General features: G+C 45.5%; 1 protein-coding gene across 3 annotated transcripts in view; it reads left to right on the top strand.

The window, feature by feature from the left end:
• Nucleotides 1-22,848, top strand: part of MARK4 (microtubule affinity regulating kinase 4) — a 608,126-nt gene extending 585,278 nt beyond the window's left edge. For 2 of the 3 annotated variants that reach the window (XM_086938381.1, XM_086938382.1), the window contains exon 17: nucleotides 18,324-22,848. In XM_086938381.1, coding sequence (XP_086794507.1) covers nucleotides 18,324-18,663 — 340 coding nt within the window. In that variant the 3' untranslated portion in view covers nucleotides 18,664-22,848. The remainder of the gene's footprint in view (nucleotides 1-18,323) is intronic. The other variant, XM_086938383.1, reaches the window with a different exon arrangement.
• Nucleotides 22,849-24,054: the final 1,206 nt, after the last annotated feature.

Raw genomic sequence — 24,054 nt, 5'->3', positions numbered from 1 at the left:
CCCACTATCTGGGGAACCTCCTTAATCTACCATTTTCTTTTGTAGGTTATGCAGTGTCTGTATAGCCTCTGATAAAGTTCTATTGTTTGCATCATTCACTAGAATAAAAGTGCAGCACACTGTTCCAATTTTCTTGCACACCCCTCCTTGCATGGCCATCATAAGGTCAAGTCTGTAACAATGCTGCAGTACCATCATTCTTATGGCACGCAGTTCTTCCTTTATGGTGTTAAAACCACCATCTGTAGTGTTAATGACTTTAAACAGTTCCCATCATGTAACTTGCAGCCATCAAGCTGTTGCTTTAGTGTGAACAAATGGCAAGATGCTCCTAAAGAACATTTAAGCATCATTTAACAGGCACTAGTCTTAGGGAACATCATTCCAAGTGCTTGTATGATAGTGCTCTGCAGTTCTCTTCCTTTGGCTATGGAATTGCAAGGTAGTTGGACAGCTCATGTGATGCTCATGCAAACCAAATATATTGATTTCAGGAATTAGAAAAACTGGAGCATGTAAGGACACAAACGATCATAAGAGGATTCTTTGCATAACAGGATCCAGTTTCAGGAAGAATTAGTGAACATACAAAACAGGATTCATTAGTTTCCTCTAAACCTATGCCTGACATATGCTGATATTGCATATTATCTGACTGCTAAGTGTGAGCATTATGGGTCACATTGTTATTAGAAAGCTCTCTTTGTACATAAGAAACATTAGCATCAAAGGGCACGTTCCTATAAAAGATCAGAAAAGATCGAATCAAGTGACAAAAAATACATATCTAATTGATGGGGTGTCAAGTGATGATCAGAGCATGGAGTGCTATTGGTAGGCAATACATCCATTTATTGTGTAATGTAGCACGTAACGTACTGATCTTACTCTTCGATGGCCACTCAGGCACTTGACAATACCATTATTTTGAGGGTGGTACACAGAGGACAATTTATGTTGTATTGTTAACTGTGTCATGATGTGCACAAATATTGTGTTCACAAAATGCATGGGATTGTCAGATCTTATTCATCTGGAATTTCCCATTGTTGAATTACTAGAATTAGGAGTGTAGCTGCTGCTTTAGCTTCACAATGGACACATGGTCCTGCTTTAATCCAACAGGTAAAGGGCAGACCACAACTATGAGGTACTTATAGTAACTGCTCCTAACAATCATCTCCACAAAGCCCTTCTGAGGGGCTTTTAAGGGATCTTGTGGTTGTGGAATGGTAAAATGTATCACTTTCAATGTGAGGCTAGGGTTGAATTGCTGACAGATAATGCAGTAATGAAGATACATAGTAAGTGTGTCATGTAAATTGGGAACAAACCAATCTTGTTCTATTTGCATAGACAATGTTTTGCAGTATTGCGGGGGTACCCTATGCACTCACAAACAGTAGATAACAATGCGCATCTCGTCACCCACATTTTGGAAGATTGCTCCACCTGACAACTTTAATTTTTATCGCTACCCATTACTGTGATCTTCCGCTACTGAATATAGGGTGTGGAAGTCACTTCCCAGTTAATTCTCTGCCAAGGTCACGGGCCTGGCTGGGTCGGAAGTATCACCAGCTAAGCGACCTCCTGGTTCTGATACAGCCACATATAGCCCTGAGGATTCGCAATAGCGATGAAACACGTGTCGGCTGGCTGTCTAACACAATAAAGGACTCCATCGGACTACTCTCCCACTGGAGATTCCTACAATTTTCTGTCACTTTGTTTCTTTGTACTTTGTTTCATAATTGTCACACAATGTGTTATCTACTGTTTGTGAGTGCATAGGGTACCCCCGCAGTTTCTTAAGGTTGGTAGTTCTCTCTACTAACTGTTGAGTGGTTTTAAGGGTTTTCAACTCACCCAGTTGCACCACATCTACATAGCGAGCGCAATACCAGTGCGTCTATTTTTGGCAGTGCATCCTTTGCATCTCTGACATCAAAAGCCTTGCAGAATTTTCAATGTTTTGCAGTATGTGCTGGTAAATACAACAGGTCAAGAGCCATCGTAAGCAAAGCCTGTGGGATCACTGGTTTACATGTAGATATATTCCTATACGTTCAGTCATTCCCTGATTGGGTGCATCCTCTATGTTCCCAATACTATTTTTCCTGTGGAGGAGTCCTTCCTGCAGTTGCAGCTGATGTAACCATGCTGTCTCAGCATAATGAGGTGTGTCACTATCTGTGGTAGTCTTTGGCTCAGACTCAGGCGGTGAGACAGTCTTAGCCACCAGAACAAGAACATGTTGTGAACCTGATGACACAGAGTTGTGCACCCAGCTGCAGCTTTAGCTGCCCAATCTGCATTACCCCAGGACACAAAATCTTGTCCACTTGTATGTGCTGCACATTTCACAACTGCCACTGCTTTTGAAAATGCAAGTGCCTGTTTTAGTGCCTCTAAGAGGATTCTTTGCATAACAGGACCTCCTTCTAACTTAAGGAAACCTCTCCTGGCCAGCCTCCTGAAGCTGGAATGCACAGTGGTTGTCACATAAGCCGATTCTGAATATATTGTAATTACTTTTCCTAGCTTAAGTGCCACTATTAATGCTGTTAATTCTGCTGCTTTTGCCGAGTGATGTGCTCGTAGTGTCAACTGCTCTACTATATGGACAGTATGAGCAGAATCATGCTGTTCTGCTCTGACTACTGCTGCACATCTAATTCCTGTATCCTAGTCAACAGTAGAAGAACCGTCAACAAAATAGACAATGCTATCTAGTATAGGATCCTCTTGTTTCTTGACTAGATTTTTTTTTTGGGTGTTTAGTTTTCATTGTCATGAGCATCCGCCCAAGAGTCTAATACTGGATGGACAAAACATGTGGCAGAATTTACTGTATGACACTTCACAACCTTCAAAGATGGTAGTGACAGATTCACCTCATATCCTGACACTCTCCGAGTAATCAGAGTGGTCTTGATCTACATAGAAAATTAAAGGTGCACCCATGACAATGGGGGTGCTTTTCTGCACTGCAAAGGCTGCAGTGGCGAGAGCTTGCTCACAAGGATAATGCCCTCTCATTACTAAATTCAGCAGTCCACTGAAATATGCGAAGGGTTTATGTCCTAAGAGATATTTATGTGTAAGAACAGCTGTCATCATCTGAGCATTGCAGTAGCAGAATAAATAAAACTCCTTGAAATAGTTAAATGTTCCTAAAACTGGAGTATTTGTTATTTCAGTTTTCAATCCCTGGAACTTCTCCCTCATTTCTGGTTTCCATATTATCTTGTCGTTTCTGTTTCTTGCTTATTTGATAGAAGCCAACAAGCGCACTAATATTGTGCTATAGTCTAAGATCCACTATCTTACATAATTATAGAGACCAAGAAACGTCTGCATTCCTTTGACAGTTTCTGATTCAGTCATTTGGCGAATGGATGCTGCTCTTTCAGGTGTCACTCACCGCGCCCAGAAGCTTGCCCTAAATAATGGACCTCATCCTGACAGTACTGAATTTCCTCTCTCTCCACTTTGATCCTCTCTAGGCATGAGTGACTAGAATAGGTATAGTGTCTTTTCTGCACTGCTGCTCTGTAGGGCTATAAATCAATATGTCATTGACATATTGCAATAGTTTGCTGCCACACTAGAAATTTGAGAAGTCATTCTTTATCATTCTTTTAAAAACACTAGGAGGCTCGCAATAATACCCTTGGGGTAAACGAGAGTACACGTTCTGAATCCCGCGACAAAAGAGCGCTTCCAAATACTGGCTGTTAGGGTGGAGAGGGATGCTAAAGAAAGCGTTTCAAATCAACTACAGAAAAATACTTGGCATCCTGAAGAATATGCGTCAAAATGAAGGTCAAACATTTGTGTACTTTGTTTTTCTACAAATTCCACTCCCAAATCTACAAGAAATAGCCTATTCCTTCTCTAAGATTAGTTGGCACATCTTATGCTGCCTAGCCTTCTTACAGCTTATTTTCTTATCATCCTCTTTGATCTGTCATGCTGTGGGGTGTTTTTTGACTGTGGATGTCAAACAAAGAGTTTTATCTTTAAGTAACTCGTCTGCTAGACTTTGATGTTGTAATCTCTTAGCTTCATCATTGTTTTATTCTTGATGAACCTGGTTTTGATCATATTTTAGGTCTGATTTGACAGCACAGCTGCCAGCTAGATACATTGTTACTGTCAGACCACTTTCAAAGGCCCGCAGGACAAGCAGGAGTTACTGTGCCCAACCGTGATGGGTGGTGACCTTATACGCTTGATATCCCAGAGCCCAACCCATCAGCTCTTGACTGAAAGTGATAGTGCGGGTCAAGTAGTGCAAGGTGTCTCAGGGTAGGTTACCCAAAGGTAACCTCACCCAAATCTATGAAAGCCCTGCACATGATAAAGGCTCAACCCTCGATCTAGTAATTTCAAAAGCCGACTCCACTCAACTTGATTTGATCCTCCCCTGTCACTGGTCCGACCACCACATCATTACATTCCACATCAACGAAACAGTTAAATTACTTACTACTTAACCCACGAGAACAAACATTTCAAAGAGAAATCTAAATAATGTTTCTGGCCTACTCACAAGCTACAGTCCTAACATCCTGCTTCCCCCTGAAGGCCTATCCGATGTACAAGATCTGACCAACCAGTACTTCCACTCAATGAACACGGTATTAGACAATCTAGCTCCCTTACAACTTAAAAGAGTAGCCACAAAAGACTCAAAACCCTGGTATGATGGTAGGCTAAACGAAGACAGACGTTCCATAAGACTAATCGAACGAAGATGGAGAGCGGCACCCTCCTCTGACCACCTCAAACTACTAAGGAGCACGAGAAACTCCTACTACAGAAAGATCAGACAATCAAAAGCAGACTTCTTTACTAAGCAATTAGACCATGCCAAGAACCGTCCCAAAAAGCTTTTCGAATGAATCAAATCGCAATCTAAGTAGGTACCCCACCATCCCCAAGCTAAACCAGACACACTACCCATTTGTGAGGAATTGGTCTCCTCCTTTACAAAAAAGACAGAAAACATAAAGACGGACTTATGCAACAACCTAATTTCCCTTACCGACCCTCACATGCACACTTCATTGCCCTTTCCTGTGGCCCCACTCATAGGTCCCGCAAAGTTCGACCTCAAAAACAGCGCATCTTGGTCCTCCTTCTACACCTACAGTGAAGAATCTATTTTAAAAATGCTCACGGCCCTGAATCCCTCCAGTCCCTTCACAGATCCTCTTCCCGCAAACCACATAAAAGACTTCATTCCACTGTTACTGCCTCTCTGGACCAAGATTATAAACACTTCTCTCCTTCAAGGAATCATCCCAGAAGTCCTTAAAGCAGGGCAGGCATCCCCTATCCTAAAGAAGCCATTGGCGGACCCATCGGACTTGAATAACTATCGCCCAATATCCAACATCCCCACCTTGGCCAAAGTCTTAGAAAAATGTGTCTACGTGTAGCTTAGTAAAAACATAGACCATTCAACCTGCTTAACCAATACCAATACGGCTTCTGTGATGGGCACAGTACTGAATCAGCCATGAGCCACATAATAGATGACGCATTAAAAATCCTTGACCAAAATTATGCCTGTTAACTAATCTTGCTGGACCTATCCTCGGCCTTTGACAACGTCAAACACAGCACTTTGGTAGATCTCCTGAACCACAGAATGGGTCGACCGGGAGCTGTTCTAAATTGGTTCACCTCATTCCTCCAAAATAGATCACAAAGATTCAAAGGCAATCAGTCACTATCCAAGACTGTCCCAGTCACTTTGAGTATCACAGGAACATCCCTCTCACCTACATTTTTCAACCTTTTCATGGAACCACTCATCGAACTTCTCAGTTCTCTACATAAAGATCAAATCTCTCAATTCAACGCTTCAAAAAATGCAGACCTGGCTGGCCGAAAACCATCTGAAACTAAACACTCTCAAAACTGAATTCCTCTTAATCGCTCCCCCCAACCAATCGACCAGCATCCTCGATTGGATGAAACTCCTAACAGCACTCTAAGGTCAACCTCTCATTATCAACTCAGCGAAGTCACTGGGAGTGACCCTGGACAGAAACCTAAACATGAGGAAACACATCAGCGCCTCTACAAAAGGAGCACATTTTCAGAGGAACACCTTGAGAAAAATGAAACCCTTCCTGCCCGCAAATGACTTCAAGCATGCAGTTTAAGAGTAATCCCCAGAGTGGAATATGGGAGTGTCACTCTGCAGCCATCCCAATCACCGCTGTTGCTCGACTCATCACTGTCTCCAAAAGAAACAGTCACATCTCCCCCGATCTTAAAGCCCTCAACTGGCTACCGTTCGAGGCTAGAATTTATCTAAAAATCGCCTGTATGAAGCACAAGGCACTACATCTATCTAACTCAGAAATTAGTGCTATCATGTGGTAATAGATCCTCCAGGATCTCCGGAAATCTTCTACTGAAACCACAACGATTTGTCAAGAAGAAAACATACAACAGATCCTTCTCAGGAATGGCTCCCAGGATTTGTAATGCTCTGCCCCCAGAAACGAGACAGAATCCTTCCACTGCATTCTTCAAAAAAGAAGTGAAAGGTACTCTCATGGCTGAATTCATTTGAACTATTTATATGTACCTGTAATATATCTGCTAGTTTGTTTTAGTAATATTTTGTATAAGTCTCACCTATATTTTTTCTATGCTTGTATTTGTTTACTTACATCGACCCTGTAAAGCGCTCTGATACCCGTAAGGGTCTTTTGTAGCGCTCTACAAAACTTTCAAATAAATAATACATAAGTACAAGATATGCAAGAACTATCAAAATACCCACCCAGTGACCCCAATAGGATAATAATCCAGTCCATTGCTGATCTTTGGTGTTAAAAGCAGCCTGTATTATACACCCTAAACACAGCAGACTAAATCTACACAAGTAGTCTGTCAAGATTAGTGCTCAAGCGCTTGTCAGAGCATGGCATTTCCCCCCAACCCCCCTAACCACCACTGTGGGTTGTCTAGCTCACCCTCTCCTACACGTTGTATCCTGAATCCCTGACAGATTCTAGAAGGTGACCAGAGGTGCTGCCACCCTAGTGATGAGCATCAAAGTTTGGCTTTGGCCTTAAAACCTTTTCAACTCTGAGCGATAAGACCTCTGAGCTCCAATAAACTCCTCATGGACCCCGGCCCTGCTTCTGCCTTTCACCAGCTGCAGCCTTCAGAATAATCCAGGAGGTGAGGTGCTTCTCTCCTCCACACTCAACACTAAGCAGCTTGCACAGTGCTCTTCCCACATGTGGCGATAGCAGTGTTCTGGTGCGGTCACAAATGGTGACAGTTTCTAGGTGCAGCAGCTCATTCTTTCTTGTGGTTCCTACCAGTAAGTTGGTGAAGCAGCAGCATTCCTGCAAGCGGCTTCTGGGTTCCCCATCTGCTCCGTTAGTCGTGGATACTGCTCTGGCACAATAACAGCCCCAACAGTCCTAGTGACCCCCTTCCGGCTTGTGGGGGGGGAGGGGGGAACACATCTGGCGGCAGTCCAGATAAGTTCATACTCTCTGTGACAATTGCTCCCCAGAACAGGGGGAGGGGGCACAGACACGGGCGACGGCCCCCAGTGTCAGTTGCACAGGTGACTGCCCACAGTCTCCTTTCCATGAGCAACAGCTCCATGAATCCCAGTGGCCATCCCCCTGGCATATTGGGGTTACAGACCCGGGCAATGGTCCCAATGAGATCAGTGCTAACAGCCAATGCCCAAAATTTTGACAGCAGCCCTGATGGGGTCAACTTCTGGGAGAGAATGGACATCTCTCGTATCACCAATCCTAACTGGATCGGATGCCTCAGACTCTGCTCACCAGAATCCACTCGCCAGGACAACCTTTGGACATCTCTATATTCAGACTCTCACCTCTTCCTCCTCTTCATAGGGTACACTTGCCATGGCAGGCAGAAAGCTGATGCTCCAGGAACAGCGCAAGTATTCTTGGCTCCTGGGTAATGGCCCTTCACCCGGATGGGGGAACTGGAAGACGTTAGTCTCCAGTCCTGATTCCAGCAGCTTGAAGTCTTGACAATTTTACCTCTCCTAATGAAATTGAGCTGTTCAACAAAGGATAAGACTGCTCCTGCCAAATATAGACACATAATTGATTTAGTGCCTGGCCTCTGAAACTTGTGTTGTGGTGTCAGTTCCTTGGAATTGCGCTCTCCTCTGCAGTGCCTTTTCTCAAAGGGCAGTCTGCCACTACAGGCGTGTCTCCAGGTCTGAATGACCAAGGCCAAGGAAGTAACCAGGGATCACACCTGGCTATCGGGAGCCATTGAAAGCTCCATAAAGGTTAAAAGGACTAAACCTTTCTCTCTATATGATTCCTTGGTTGTGCCTACCTTGTCAGCCACCCATATTTCTTACAGTGAGACCGGCCCCTACAGACCATTAACTGTTCCTGGCCCAATGAGCCCTTTGATGCGCACTGATGATGCTTTGTCAGCTCCTTTCCCTTAAGTGTGTGTGTCCCACCCCAGGCCTCAGGAATGTCCGCTATACGCATCTCCTTTCTGAGGTTTGAAATCCTCACTTCTCCGGCCTTTCCAGACCCTGGGCATCCAAAATTTAACCCACAGACCTCTATGTTATGTACCATCCCCAGAGACAAACCTACAAACCAGCATGCACACACAAGTAGCATGTGCTGTCCGGCCTTACACACACTCCATGCAGACCGAGGATGAGTTAAGTATACATCCACAGAACTTAACACGCATGAGTCAGTAGGCCCCACTCATGGTGACGCATGTAAAAAGACCTTACTGATTCTACTATACACAAAAACGGGTATGCTGCCACCACTGTATTCATGTCATTTAACTCCAGGTAAGGGAATTTGCCTTCCATCTTTACAAGTGTAGTGCTTAGTGCACCCCGCCAAGCCTAAGCAGACCGCATTACTGTGAGGTAACCCTAGGTCGTGGTGCGCACATATGATCTGTGTTCGCCCATGACAAAAAAATCTGTACCTGGGGTCTATGTAGCTTAGGGACTCGGAGTAGGGTCGAATGTCCATCGCCATGCAGGAGACTTTTTTTCCCAAACAGTTACAGGTTCTTTTAAATATACAGAGTGGGCTTTTGCTTCTTCAAGAGGACCTCACATCATGATATGCTGTATCATTCCGCTTTTCAGGAAGTGTTTTGATTGAAATGCTTTAGGGGCTATTTCATACTTTAAAAGTATGCTCAATCATGATGTGTTTCACATTTAGTTGTTTATCTCCTGTGACCCAGGATGCTTGTTTACGGTCCAGGGAAGATATGGCTTTGCAGTTGGGGCTGGCCTGTTCCCATGAGGCACAGGGTCAGACTGATTTGCATATGGCCATGTTTGAACTGGGGTGGCGGAGTGAGCTAAAGAATGGTGATGGATTAAACCCAGATCAGTTGACTCGGGCGAGTGTTTGATTTGCTCAAATGCTCCGTCCATCATCCCCTTTTGAACGGCAAAGGCTTTAGGGCAGGCCTTAATGTGCTAAACAACATTTGTGCTTAAATGCATTAAAACAACATTTGAGAATGCTTGTGCTTATATGCATTGACACATAAAAAAGACAGACCTATTGCCTTTGCCAATGCTTCTTTAATTTACTACGTTGCTGAGCTGTAAAACTAGTAATACAGTTGAACAGGAATTGTGATAAATGCAAGAGACCGTTCTTTAACCCGTTCATTGCTGATGAAGGCCCCCGGCTGTCCCACGTGATGGTGGGCGTGTGCGGAGGACGGCCGGGGGCCGTTCGAAACCTGCCCACTGTTTACAATGCCCACACCGCGGTGGAATTTGCGCCGCGGTCAACGGGTTAAATTAATACACATTTCTCGCTTGACATTTTCAGCTGCTTCTTCATTTGTAATATCAGCCACTATGCCTTGCATTTCATTGACCCTGAAAAATCTCTTTAAGCATGAAAAAAAGTAAGAAATGAGGCATGAATACAAAATTTGATGAATGTACTAATTTTAAATGGAGCTTTAATTAAGCATTTTTATAGTTGAGTCATTAAAGGAAGTGATGCTGAATTCCTAAGTGCACCCTCTTTTTAGGACGAGCCCGGGCAGCGCATGCAATGCTCTGCGAGGAATGTTGTATTGAGGTAGGGACATGCAGCTCCACCCACTCTCCGCCCACATTTTTCATTGGCTTGTGTCATTGCCCACTATAAACTGTGGGTGTTCATTGGTCAAAAGGCTTAGTAGTCCCTCCTTAGTTCTGCCTTGTCACATTTTGTAACCCCCCATGGCGACACCCCTGTGGTGAGTGTTGTTGCTCAGTAGAATTTAATTACAGCCTCCGAACGCTATTTTCTCAAATAGCTTTGTCCTGCCTGCTTTTTCAGGCAGGACACACTCTCTCATAATGCTTTTTAATAAAAATGTATAGCACGCATTGGCTATGCAATAGAACTTGCAGTTGCAAGATTTTCAGCTATTGGCATTGTAAATAACAATGCCCTTTATGCACCTATTTTAACCCCTCCCCTGCTGGTGACGGATCCACTCTGTCATCAGCCGCGGTCGCGCTGTGCTGATGACGGAGCGGTTCCGTCACGGCCCGATCGGCACGCCTGCGCGGCGCGGATTCCGCGCCTGCGCTGAGCGTTCTATTGAGCGGGCGGGGCCGTGACGGAACAGCTCCTTCATAAGCACAGCGCAACCGACGCTGGTGATGGAGCGGTTCCGTCACCAGCATGCGCCCGCCGCTCGGCCGCCCTCCCCCCTTAGCACTGCAGCGGAATAGCCGCCGCAGTGAAGGGCTTAAAACAACAACTAAATAAAAGACATTGTCATTTACAATGCCAATAGCTCAAACTCGCATAAGTGTGAGACCTATTGCATTGCAAATGCTTATTGTAGAGAAGTTATGTGGTAACTTGTTGCTGACTTGTCAGCTAGTCAGCTTACCTGCTTAGCCATCTACTCACATTCCTCCACGCTCCCACCAATGTTACACACTCCTAATGTTAACCTGTTTCTGTCCTCTATTGAGGCAAAAACTTGTTCCCTTTCCAAATCTCCACACTTTTAAAGTGAAGTATGTGCCCCAAAATAACCACCAGTGTGTGCCTTTTGCCCCACCTCACGCTTTAACATTGGAGATGTGGATTTGGAGCTCTATCGTTGTCTCTTTACTCACCTAAAAGTACACTCCACTCTGAGTGGTGACTAATAGCGACATGAGCCACAGCAAATACAACACCAACTTACTTAACTGTTGCGAAGAAGTTGGGACACAAGGTTAGTTTAAGGAGTTTGAGACACATGGACAGAATCAGCAAATTGGAGCACGTACGCATTGTTAGGAGCTTCAGGCTTTTGGGTCCACAATCTGAGGTAATTTGGTGCGCACAGACAATGTGAGGAGCTTGGAGTATGCAGCCAGTGTGATGAGCAATGGCCTGCAAATCCACCACTGGGCCTCCCTTGGCTTCTGTGCTGACTCCACCTCGGGCGCCATGCTCCATGCCTTTTCCCAGAGCATCAACGCCAATGCAGACTCCATCGACACAGGAGGACAAGTTGCACATTGTGGTAACTAAGTAATTACTGAGATGACACAGACTGAGGCTGCTCTCGATTTCCATGAAGATGCCCCCCTACCCCACTTGACTTTCCACCTCCACAAGGAAGAACACAAAAGTTGCATTCCTTATTTGGTACAGATTCAGACAATTAATATGATATTGGTGATGAGATCAGGCAGCCATACAATGAGGAGAATTGGTATGATGACCTTGAAGATGCCAGTGGCCTTGACACTGCCCCTGAGTCTGGATATCTCTCACTCCCAGGCTCCGCTACTGAGGAGGGTGCATTTTAGGCAATAGTCATAGGAAGGGCAGCCAAAGTTCTGGACCTCCAGCTTTGCACCTTAGAGGTTAAAATCAATGACTTGATGGAAATGGTCCAGCTTTAAAAAAGTGAGCCCCTCTTGCCTTTCAATTAAGCACTTACAAATACCCTCTAAAGGTGCTTTCCTTGGGCCTCCCTTTCAGTCAACAAATTGCGAGATGCAACTTCCCTGCCCAGGATGACCTGCATGTTTGTCTCCGCACCCCTCCCCATAAAGCTTGTTTTCTCTCCCTTCTCTTGCCATGCCACAGTAGTACAGACGTCTACAAGCCGGACAAACCTAAATAACTTTTTGGCTTCTCCTTCTGATAGGGAGTCCAATCGAGTGAAGATCTTTAAGAAGAGGGTATTTTCTTCCACCAGCCCAGCCTTCAGGTCCGTAAATGCCAGTTGCCTGCTGGACCGCTATTCCCCCACTCCTTGGGATTCAATGGCTCATGTCCTCTCAGGTGTCACCATTCACCTCCACATCTGGCTGCGGTCAACAGGTTTTTCAGACAATATCCAATCATCCCTTATAAACACGTCCTTTGGCGCGACTCGCCTGTTTGGGGACGTGGCAGATTTCACTCTGGCAGGTTCAAGGAGAGCATGACCACAACACACTCCATTGGCTCAACTGCACCTCCATGCCAGCCACATCAGCCCTCCATTCCCTTCATCACTTTCGCAGAGGTACTCCTTACTGTCCACAAATTCAGCCTCAGCAAGGCACCCATCAATTTTGCAGCTTAGGCAACGGAGCCCGCCGCCCCTGCAGTCCGGGTCAGCAAGCCATTTAGTCCACTGCCACCCCCACCCATCCCGCCAAACACCCCACAGCCCCACCTGTGAAACACCTTTAGCTTGCCCTTAGTGGAACACTCTATTTGGTTGGAGGCAGGATCCAGCGATTCTGGCCATGTGGGCAGATCATAACTTTGGGCATGCGAGTCCTGCAGATAGTCTGAAAGGGGTACACCTTGTCCTTCATTGCCACTTTGCCGCATCTTCCACTTTCCCCTGAGCGACTGATGGTGGACCATTTATCAGTGTTACTGAATGAAGTACAAATCGTTTTAGCCAAATGGGTTATTGAGAGTGCGCCTGCAGTAGAAGTAATTTGTGGTTATTATTCCCACAGTTTTCTGGTGTCAACAAAAGGAGGTCTTTGTCCTATTTTAGACCTGCGCTCTCTCAATGCCTTCCTCCAGAAGGAAAAATTCAAGATGCTCATACAAACCCCAGCGCTTGGCAGCCCTCGACTTTGGAGAATGGATTGCGGCATTAGACCTCCAGGACAACAGTTTACATATACCCATCCTGCAGCCCCATCGACGCTACTTGCGGCTCTTGATGAGACAGTGGCATTTTCACTTCACGGGGCTTGCATTTGGTCTCACCAGCGCACCTCGGGCATCCACAAAAGTGATGGTGGTGGTAGCAGCACACCTTCGGAGGTCAGGGTCCCAGTCTTCCTCTTCCTCTACCTCAGCTGGAGAAGAGCTCACCCCAGGCAGTCATCCACCACCTCCAGCTCAGGCTTCGGTAAACCTTGTGTCATCTTTGGGGTTCACTATCATTGTGCTGAAGTCATACGTGGCTCCTTCTCTGGCCCTCCCCTTGACTCCTTCTCAGATGCTGCCCTTCATCAGAGCCATACTGGACACATTTTAGTTGTGTGCATTTCCCCGTAAAGGAGAGTCTAGGGCATTCAGGCTATGATCGGGATCTTTCAGCCTCTGTCCTAGATTTCAGTGAGGCCAACTGTGAGGCTGCTGGGATTTATGTCCCTCTGCATCCTGCTAGTCAAGCAGTCCATGTGGCAGTATGCAGGCTCTGCAATGGGATCTGAAGTCTCATGGAGCTCACCATCAACGGGGCCTCTCCGACCCTTTACAGATTTTGTAAGAGACTGCAAAAAATCCACAGTGTTGGCTAGTGAGCCATGACTGGGTCAGCAGTTCCCTATCCCTACACCACCTGCAGTTGACAGTGGTGACTGATGCATCCGGTCTGGGTTGAGATGGCAGTCTAAGAGAGGTAGAGATCAGAGACCCCTAGTCTCTGCCTGAGGCCTCACTCCATAACCTCCTGAAGCCATCCATTTGGCATTTAAAGCTTTCCTTCCATCCATCAAAGGGAGGCTGGTACCGATGCTTATGGATAACCAATGCCATGTGGTATGCAACAAGAAGGGCAGGGTTGTGTCCAGAACCCTGTGCCTTGTGGTACTATGCCTCTGGCCATGAGTGGACAATCAAGGGATTTTCCTGGTGTTCAGCCACCTGGCTGGATCGTCAAATACCATGGCAGACAAGCTCAGCAGTCGACGCCTGGCGGATCACGAGTGGCAGTTGCACCCGGAGGTAGAGCAAGGACTCTTCCTCAGACAGGGAGAATCTTAGATCGATCTTTTCACCAACGCTCAGAACGTGCAATGTCTGCAATTCTGCACTTTGGCCTTTCCACAGCGTATCCTACTAAGAGATGCTTTCAGTCTAGAGTGGAGCTCAGGACTCCTGTATTGCTTCCTACCAATACGTATTCTCCCCCGAGTTCTGAAGATAATCAGGACCAACTGTGCCCAAGTCATCCCAGTGGACCCTGACGGTACAGATATGTGGATATCCTGATCTCCTGGGCTCAGGCATCTGTTCTCTGTCTCAGCACCCAGTCCTTTGCAATCTTCATGCAACGAGATGGAGCAACAACAGCTTAATACTTTCGACCTTTCCATGGGTGGTTGATGTCATCTTGGCAGCCAGGCATTCCCCTCCAAGCCATGTTATCTGACATTCTGTTTGTTTTGTCTTTCGTCCAGCAAGGCTTTGCTTTGGGCACAGCTAAAGCTATCTTTCGGTCCAAAACCCTTTTTAGGTTTCGCCTATTATCATTCGCTTGCAAATGTAATAGGCGAGAATTCAAGTGCTCCATCGACTCGTCAAACCACTGCGGTTTTTTCACAGTGCATGTGAGTCACGTGACCACAAAAGCGGGTCACGTGACCACACAAGCACACGCATCCCCCTAATCCGCCTGCCACACTTCTCCTCCCCTCGCTCGCATTCCCGCCCCCCCACCAGGCTCTCCCGCCCCCATCCGGCTTCCCTCCGGCCATTTGCCAGCATTGCGAGGCCATTTGCCAGGAGTCTCCCCCGCCCGCAGCTTGACAATGTAAACTCCTGCGTCAAAAAAATAACAAATAAGGCAATACACATATTTCCCTGACTGCTGCTATAAATTGAAAACGCTCCCGGTTGTTATAAGAGTAGAGACCCACTGCTCCATCGCTACAAAGCATATCAGTTTGCAGTTAGTAATCTCTCTTAAACTGCCTAAGCACTCCCACCCACACAGAAATAGTACTGCGACTTCCTCATTTCTATCTATGTTTGCAACTGTTTCTCGCTAAGGGTTGCACACGCTTCCCCTGGCACAGTCGTACTCCGTTAACATATTGGATTCTACGCATGCCCGCCCAGCGAAGCCCCCAGGCACCTCAGGTGTAACCCCACCCTCTCGCAGATGCGGGACTGCGGAACAGTACACATGGGCCTTGGAATGCCAGGGAGTGCACACGCGCCTTTTACGCTGAATAAGAAAGCCGCTGCACGGCTCGCCTGCCCCGAGTGGAATCCCTTTCTGAAAAAAAAATGCACCCTAGAAACATTAACCCTGACAACACCTTGCAAGAGGCTGGCATGCAGAGAAAACGCTGCGATCGGCCGCCCATCGCTCTCTACCTGTCAGACACACCATAGCCTTGGAGCCAAGAGAGGCACTTGGAAAAGGGTAGGTCGAATACAATGGCTCCTGCTGTAGGTTTGTTTTTTTTTGTTGCAATTTTATATAGTGCGAAATCGACTCGAATGTAATGGAACACTTTACACGAGCACCAATTATGTAACACAAGGATACATTCGTTTTTTTTTTTGGTATGCTCGGGAGATTAGGTAATTTACCCAGAATCACAGGATATTGAGCCTACTAAAGGATCCATCAACTCCTGATTACGGTTACTAAAGGACTTGTAATGCAGTCTGTTCTCTAGGAACGTTTACCTTGCCATCAAGTCCAATGGAACAGTATTTGAAATGTGCGGCAGTGGCCGACTGCATCACCACATGTCGCCGGAGCTTAACGCAGGAACTTTTAACCACAGCGGGCAGCACCTCATCTGTTTACTTGTTATGTAGTGAAATGTGCGACAAGGTGCGTGGCAAAATTAAGAGTGGGTTTGTGACAAAATCTTAATTGAGGGCGGTCGCTCTACACGCATGACGCTGACATTCTAAGCATTGACTCTTGAGGCTAGAACCAAAATCGTTCATTGTGATGATATGAAAGTCCTGGGTTCAAATCCAGGCACGGCCATCCCACCCCTTCATCCAGTCAAGGTCAACCAAAAAATAACAGGCAGTCCCGTAAGAGCTCGCCAGACAGGGGAATCATGTACTCTCGATCAAAGCGCTATAGCGCATTCCCGTTTGAGATGCTAATCAACAACCAGTCAAACATCACTGGCTCAGGTTTCATCATCGGGCGGCCCCAGAAAGCAGGCACATAATTATATTATTGACATTTCATGGGTCGGGCCTTGTAGTACGCTTTACACACTAGAACCACCACTCCCCTCTGCCCCTCCCCTACAGGAAGGCTCTGACACGCAACACACCCCCTCCCGGGAGCTCCTGCCCGGCCTGTGGTGCAGGCGAGAGGCAGTCTTGACTTCTTCGCCAGTCTCTGGGCCACTTAGATTTCTGTGGGAATCCAAAAAGGCCTTAAGCAAAACAAGCACTGCCGTTGCAAATAGGTTTAGCATTTGGAAAGTTGGAGCTATTGGTTTTGTAAATGACATTTTATATTTATATATCGTTATTGGCATTGTCAATAACAATATATAAATATAAAATGTCATTTACAAAACCAATAGCTCCAACTTTCCAAATGCGAAACCTATTGGCAGCGCCAGTGCTTGTTATGGTTGCTGCACCAGCCCACATTGTTTAATTCCGCGTTTGTGATGCGTTTTTTATACACTTGTTTCCTCCCTCTCCTTTCATCATGCTACTGTGGGATCTTAATTTCATCCTCAGATATTTGATGTTTACTTCATTTGAGCTGCTTCACAGCTGTTCTTTGCAGTTTCTTAACCTCAAGACACTGTTTCTCGTTGTAAGAACATCAGCAAATAAGCGAGCTGCATGCTCTTTGTGTTAATCTGCTATTTACTACCTTCTTCCCAATCAAACTGGTTCTGTGGACGAGAACATGCTTAACATTCTTCTTGCCTAAAGTTGTGACACCTTTCCACGTCGACCAAACCATCACCCTGCCGGCTTTCTAAGGTTTTTCACCCCTCTAAGAAATAGAAGAGACACCATTGATTGGACCCACATGAGCACCTAGTTTTTACATCGGTCATACCGAAGAACACCGGCTAGATGTACAGCTCTTTGTGTGGTTCACTGGAGTGAAAAAAGGCAAGAACATGCAAAACAAAACCATCTCCCATTGGATCATACTCTGCATCAAGCTCTTCAAAGCACTGACTTAAAAGCAGCCTCCAGGAGATCTGCTAGCTCATTCCACGAGGGCCAAACCTGCTACAACTGTGTTGGCATGTGGAGTTCCTGTTCTGGACATCTGCCAGGCGGCTACGTGGCCGTCGCTCCATAGATTCACAAAGCACTACTGTCAGGAGAGTCAGGCTCACTGACAGCTCTTTCCTACAGCCAATTTACAGCTCTCCCCCCTAATCGGAACTGCTCTGGTATCTATTCAAAATGTGAGGAATCTGGTGTTAGAGGTCCTTATCAGAAGAAGTTACTTACCTTTGGTAACACTGTTTCTGGTAAAGATTCTACCTAACTGCAGATTCTTCGCCAACCCTCCCTTTGTCCATGCACACTGTTCAAAGCCAGTTACTGTTGGGACTCTGCATCTGGGGGCGTAGACAACCTCAAACGCGACTGATCTCAGTGTGTAGTTGCACCAAAATGGGCCCTGAACGCCATTTCCGAAGCAGAACAGTGCCAGGGTGGAGCCGCTGGCGCCATCTACCGGCATGCAGACAATACTGCTGAAAAGGTTTCTGAATCCAGACTGACGACTAGTGAATATTTAAAAGGTGAGGAATCTGCACTTGTTCATTAGGTGTGGAAATCTGTAAGTGTGCAGATCACAAATTAGCAATTCGGCAGAACTAAATCTATCTTTAAGCCTCATTAGAGAGAGTTGGGTTCAAACTATGCTGCTTTATAGTAATTTTGAGCTAAGAGACATCAGGAAAACGTACTGTATAAAGAACAAGCTGTTAGTTTCATTAAATGATTTTCATTCTTAAAGTTTGTGGGTTTTCATGGCATAGATTGCAAAATTGTGTATTTCCACCAGGGGAACCAACAACCTCTCAAACAAGCTCTTCTTTTCTTCCCATTTCTTGTCTACAGTTGCAATTTATCTTGGAATCAAAAGGAAACAGAACCCCGGATGCTCCGATTTACCTGGAATGTGAAAGTGACCAGCACCCAAGACCCCGAGGACATGATGGCGGCCATCCGCCTTGCCACAGACTCCACCCACTGCCGTTGCCGCCAGACAGAGCCCTTCCTGCTCTCCTGCACGACAAGCAAGGGCGATGGCAACAGCGAACATTTCTCGCAGTTTGAGGTGGAGGTGTGCCGCCTGCAGCGGTTGGGTGTCAATGGGGTGCTGTTCAGGCGGGTGTCAGGGACTGCACTGGCTTTCAGGAACATGGTGACCAAAATTTCCAATGAACTGCAGCTTTAAGATAGAAGCAGTGCATCTTGGGAGCCGATGCACTGGGATTCCGCAGGGACCTAATCTTACTCTATTACACTTATTTTGTGTGTTGTGTCCATTTTTAATTCTCACAACCAAAATGCTGCTGTTTTTATTTTCTTTTAAGTTTTTATTTTTTGGGAGGGCCGGTGGGGGGTGGGGAGGGGGGGGATTAAGAGACGGTGTCGCCTTTCCAGTCCTGACTTAGCGGCTTAGGTAAAAAAAACAAAAAAAAGACATTTTAGCAAACTTTATGAAAGTGATTAGTTTAAGTGATAATAAGTCCCCTTTTGATCCAGTAAATTGTTTGTTTCACCCCATTTTTCATGTTACAGTCAGTAAAGTTAAAGCTGTCATCTGTTGATGTTGCAGCTTCAGCAGCCGCGTGCAGCACAGATCCTGTCCACCGTGGAGGGAGGGTCTCCATTAGTAGTTAAGGAAGCAGAATAAAATATGAGGGGGTCGCAATGAGATGTTGGCTATTTATTTTTTGGGGTGCATAGACTAAGGAATTAAGAGGAAACTGTTGCAAGTTGGGAGATAACGTAGTCAGTCCGAAGTGGTCCTTCAACAGGTATCTTCACTGTTCATTTATGGCCTTGATTATTCTGAAGAATGCTACTTTTCTGGTCAAATAGTCTTGTAGATTTAAAACATCTTGATTCCGTAAATACTCGAGAGTGAATTTTAGAGAAAACAATAAGTAAAAACTGCTGGAGTCACCTGAGGAAACAGAAGGAAGTTTAGTTTTTCAGTACCTTGCATTGTGCATTGCCACTACCTTCTGACCACGTGTGGAGCTCAATGGAAGGGTCAGTAAGGCTGATGCTTAATATGCAGTATGCCACAGAGAGGCAGAAATATGTAATTGTTCCTTACAAGCACATAGAAGAAAATTCCACAGGGAACTGAGGTTAAGGGTGCCTAAATAGGTGGTTCCCATTCACTGTGCAGATGTTGCTTTTATGGCCCTTTATGTGATGGTTGGAGTGTCTTAAGAATCTAGTTGCACATGTGCAAATCAAAAGAGCTCCAGATCACTGTGTTCGTCTGGTACAGACTGATCCCCATTGAGGGTATACAACCGTCACAGGGCCTTCTTTGTGGCTGAGGTGGCTTCACTGGATGGATCTGTGATGCCACAATGTGATTCCTGAACTCCCATGTCATGCTACAGAGTGAGAAGAGACACTGAATGGTGAAGAGTGTATCGTGCCCAGGAAGTGCAGAGCGCTTTGGTATTCGTATTACCCAGTGAAGATGTATGTTTTTTGAATGATAAACACACCTAAATTATTTATTCTGGAATAGTAATTTATTGTTGTTAATCTGTCAGGGCATCCAAGTTCTTTGAGGCTGCACCTACACTGCATAGCCATGCAAGCGACCAGCTCTTTGACACTCTTAGCTTGTCTTGTGAAATCAGCAATCCTGCAATGCTAACCAGATGGGGAAAGTATGGTAAGCCACCTCACCGAAAAGAAAGAGCAGATCTGCCTATTTTAGGAAGAGTGGTTTACTCACTAGATATTTCATCAGACTTTTCTGTGACTAATTATGCCTGTGAAGTCTGTGTCCCAAAAGCCTTATTGCCCAGTGTGAGATTCCACCTTATTTGAATCCTCCACTTAAAAGGGTCTTTCAAATGCCTTTAAAGAACCTTTGTAATTGCTAAAATCCCTTACCGGATCACCAGTACCTGCTAAAATCCCATACCAGTTTTCCAATTTCTGTCCTTGTGATCCCTTTCATGAGACATGCAGATGCGGTCTAGGGGTCGTCGTCGTCAGGTTTGGAATTAAGAGCCTGATATAGTAATTCAAACTTTTAAACTTAACCACGTCCTGTGATTATAGAAAGTACTTTTATATCCATCTGCCTGAGATCCCTAAACTACCAGCATCATTAGGATAAATCATTTACCAAAATTTGTTAGGCAACTCTGGCATTCCCAACTTGTTACAGTTCCTCCCTGAAATCATGGATTCATGCTTGGACATTAATATAGACACTTGAACACCTAGTTTTATCTGATCTTTAGCAGGATGTAATTAACAATACATTTAAAATGAGAAGAGATTCTCTGCAGAATGGAAAGGTAGATGCATTCCCAGTGGAAATGCAGGCATTCGGTTGACTTTAGAAATCTATATTAAATACCTGCAAGGAAAGTGTTCACAGAATGGTTGTTGGAGTTCTGGCAATATGCACGTGTTAAGGGAAACGTTCAAGAAAAAACATTTGCATATGCACAATGCCTGACGTTTCTTTCTGATGTTGTGGAATACATTGAAACTCCTGCTGTCTTATACTTGCTCTATCAATGCTGCATCTCTGAGCCACTCAATATGACATTAGGTTTTAGAGACGTCTCCCAGAATGATATGCAAGCAGCACTATATGGAGGATGGTGACCTCGTGAATTGCTGGTGTGAGTGTGCAAAGTGGATTTTTTTTCAAGTGATACTGAGCTATTTATGATGAAGGGGCCTGCCCCTCTGTACATGCCACCGCCTTTCTGCAGCATCGTTAAAAAAAAAAGTGCAAGGGAATTAAGTCTCCCCCTTAAATGTGAATCTCTTGATCAGTCTTCTGGTGATCCTCATTTGGGACTTTTGGCACAGTAGGTGTGTTTCCAATTCGCTTTCTGTTTGCACATAGGTTTATGTTACTTTCAGTCCTATAAGCCTGCAGGCTTCCTTCAGTAGCCATCCAGTTTCTTTCCTGGGGTTCCTTTAGCCAATACCGATGAAGCTGCACTTGTTCTATCTACACTTCCTTGTGCACACCCATACAGGACTACTGCTACACCTCTGCCCTTCAGTGGAGAGCCAAGATCTTGCAAAGCACGCCTAGTATTAGATAATAATCCTCACATGAGTGTAATTGATTAGAAATGGGACCTTGCACACCAAAAGGGAGAGAGCAGAGTACTGCTGTAGACCAAGAGCTCATATAGTGGTAGAGAGAGGGAAGATTTCACTAGGGAAGTGACAAGGAAAACTTTCAATGGCAGACGAGTCAGTGAGTCTTCCAAAGAAAGGGAGAGGTGAGGACTTCAGGAGGGAAGCAAGAGGCCCTGAAAGACCTGGGAGTGCACAGTAAAAAGTGGAGATGTGAAGCCTTTCAGAGAAAGTCTTGAGTTCTCCATATATTGAAACAGTTGTTTATCCAGAGACTGAGAAATAGTCTCCTAAAGGTCAGGGCTCCTCAGACGTCTGAGAGTACACCTCTAGAAGGAGAGAGAAGTTCATTCATCTGAAGTGCAGGAGAAATTATGAATCTTACTGAGTTGGAGAAGAGACTCTTAGGAGGGGGGGAAAGCACAGACTCCTTGAAGGAAAGAGGCAGAGGACTTCTACTAAAATACGGAGTACTCAACAAGGTAGAAACAAGAACGTGTCCAAACTGGTGGAAAGACCAGGACTCTTCTTAAAAATTAAGAAATTATGGGCCGTCCAGTGATTAGATATCATTATGTCACCTTCAAATAAAGGGTATAATAAGAATGTCTTCTCAGAGAGACAAGGACTTTTATAAAGGAGAGACAAAGGCGAAAGGATTGGAAGAGGTACCATACCGAGGGAAGCTGAGACAGATTCTCCAGATGGACTTCAGAGTAGAAGCTTTCTAATGACATACTTAACTATGATTTGCTGAGGAAGACCCTCTTAAAATCTTAGTGGAGACCAGAATGCCCTTTGAAGGTAAGTGGGTAAACAGGCTCCTTCCCTTTAAAGGACTCCACCATATAAAGATAACGGGAGAAGGTCCAGTTAAGGAGGCTTCGGATTATATAAGATGCAAGCAGAGTAAGGAGAAGGGTAATCCTTGTCTGTCATCTTACTCCTGTGGCAGTCAGCACACCTGTAATTCGCAACTTGTTTAGGGAGAGAGAGAGAGCCTGACTACCTCTGTGCTTGTTGAGACCATGAAAGATGTACCTCTCTCTTGAACTGGAAGCCTCCTACAGACGTTTTGCACCTCTGGTCCCTTCTGAATTTAACAGTTCAAGATATTAGGATTTGATGGTGAAAATTGCTGCTTTCTGGTGGTGAGGTAACATGACAGGGTTTTTATAATTTCTCCACTAGGAGATTTTGAACAAATACAGACTCCTGTCCCCTGTAATTATGTCAACGATGTATCCATTAAACCTTGGAAATCCTGCAATATCCCAGTCTGTTTCTTGTATGCAGTCTTGATGACCTTATAAGAAAGTGTGGTGTGTGAGAAAGAGTGAACAGACCAAAGAGCTTTCTTATAAGAGGCTTGAGGGTGAATGATATCTCCTGATTCCAGGGCTGAATTACTGGGTGTGGCCTAATATCTGGCAACTTGGGTCTAATATTTCTGAAACGTATAACATGCAATAAAAGAAAAATAACTCAAATGCTGTCAAGATCCACCTGAATGTATATGATCTCAAACTAGACGAAATGGATGCCCATGTAAAATGGTGAACATAAAAAGCCTGTCTTCATTCTCCTCGTCTATCAATATTATATTGTAATCTCACCTCTGACTACAAGCAAAACATCCGCCCATGGTTTCGCTAATCTTATATATAATAACATGGGTTATTAGTTGGGAAGGATGTAAGTCCTTCCCAAGAAATAAGTCAAAAATCCTGTTAGGTCCAACTCACAAGTTTGATAAATAAACCTGGGATCAACAACTGTTAGCTATGGCACGGAGCAGACAGGCTTAGCACTGGAAAAGCAAATAAAGTATTTAGCAGTATGTGACGGGAAGCGTGAAACCTCCTCCGAGGTAGTCCCGACACCGGATCATTTTCCCCCTTACCTCTCGCCCTGTCCCCTTCTATATTTGCAGATAACCACCGGAGAACACTGCACCTTTAAGCCCATAAGGCTTCCGGTTCACGTGACAGGATCATCTGACCTGCAGGGGCTTAAGAAGGAAGACGCAGAGGAAAGCTCGTTCTCGACTGGACCCTCGGAGCTGGCCGATTCAGCGTGGGAGCAGCAGTGGGTGGAGACCTTTTCAGTTCTTCCTTGGAACCTCTTTGGACCGTGTTTGTAAGGAGAGGATCTGGTGACGACCCGCGGAGTTTCCCAGGAATTGGAGAGTGCCGGTGGAGGAAAAGACGGGCAGCCAGACCCTACCTGGCAACGCGAGGAAGCCAGCCACGGCCCTGGAGGGACGTGGCTGTACAAGGTACGGGGCATCTCGGGCAGGTCTGGGGCGCATGACTGACGGTCCCAAGGTAGGGGGTGCCCGAGAGTTAGTGCACTGACCCGACCAGCGTTGTTTAATCTCGCTTTGAGTTCCGATTCAAAAACACTGGTGAAGGATAGTTGGTGGTACTCCCTTGCACTTCCTCCTGCTCCTAGCGTCAAAATCAGAAGGCAAACC

The sequence above is a fragment of the Lissotriton vulgaris genome, chromosome 9 (genome assembly GCF_964263255.1).
Source record: "Lissotriton vulgaris chromosome 9, aLisVul1.2, whole genome shotgun sequence".
NCBI classification, from domain to species: Eukaryota; Metazoa; Chordata; class Amphibia; order Caudata; family Salamandridae; genus Lissotriton; species Lissotriton vulgaris.
This window is presented reverse-complemented; position numbering and strand designations above follow the sequence as displayed.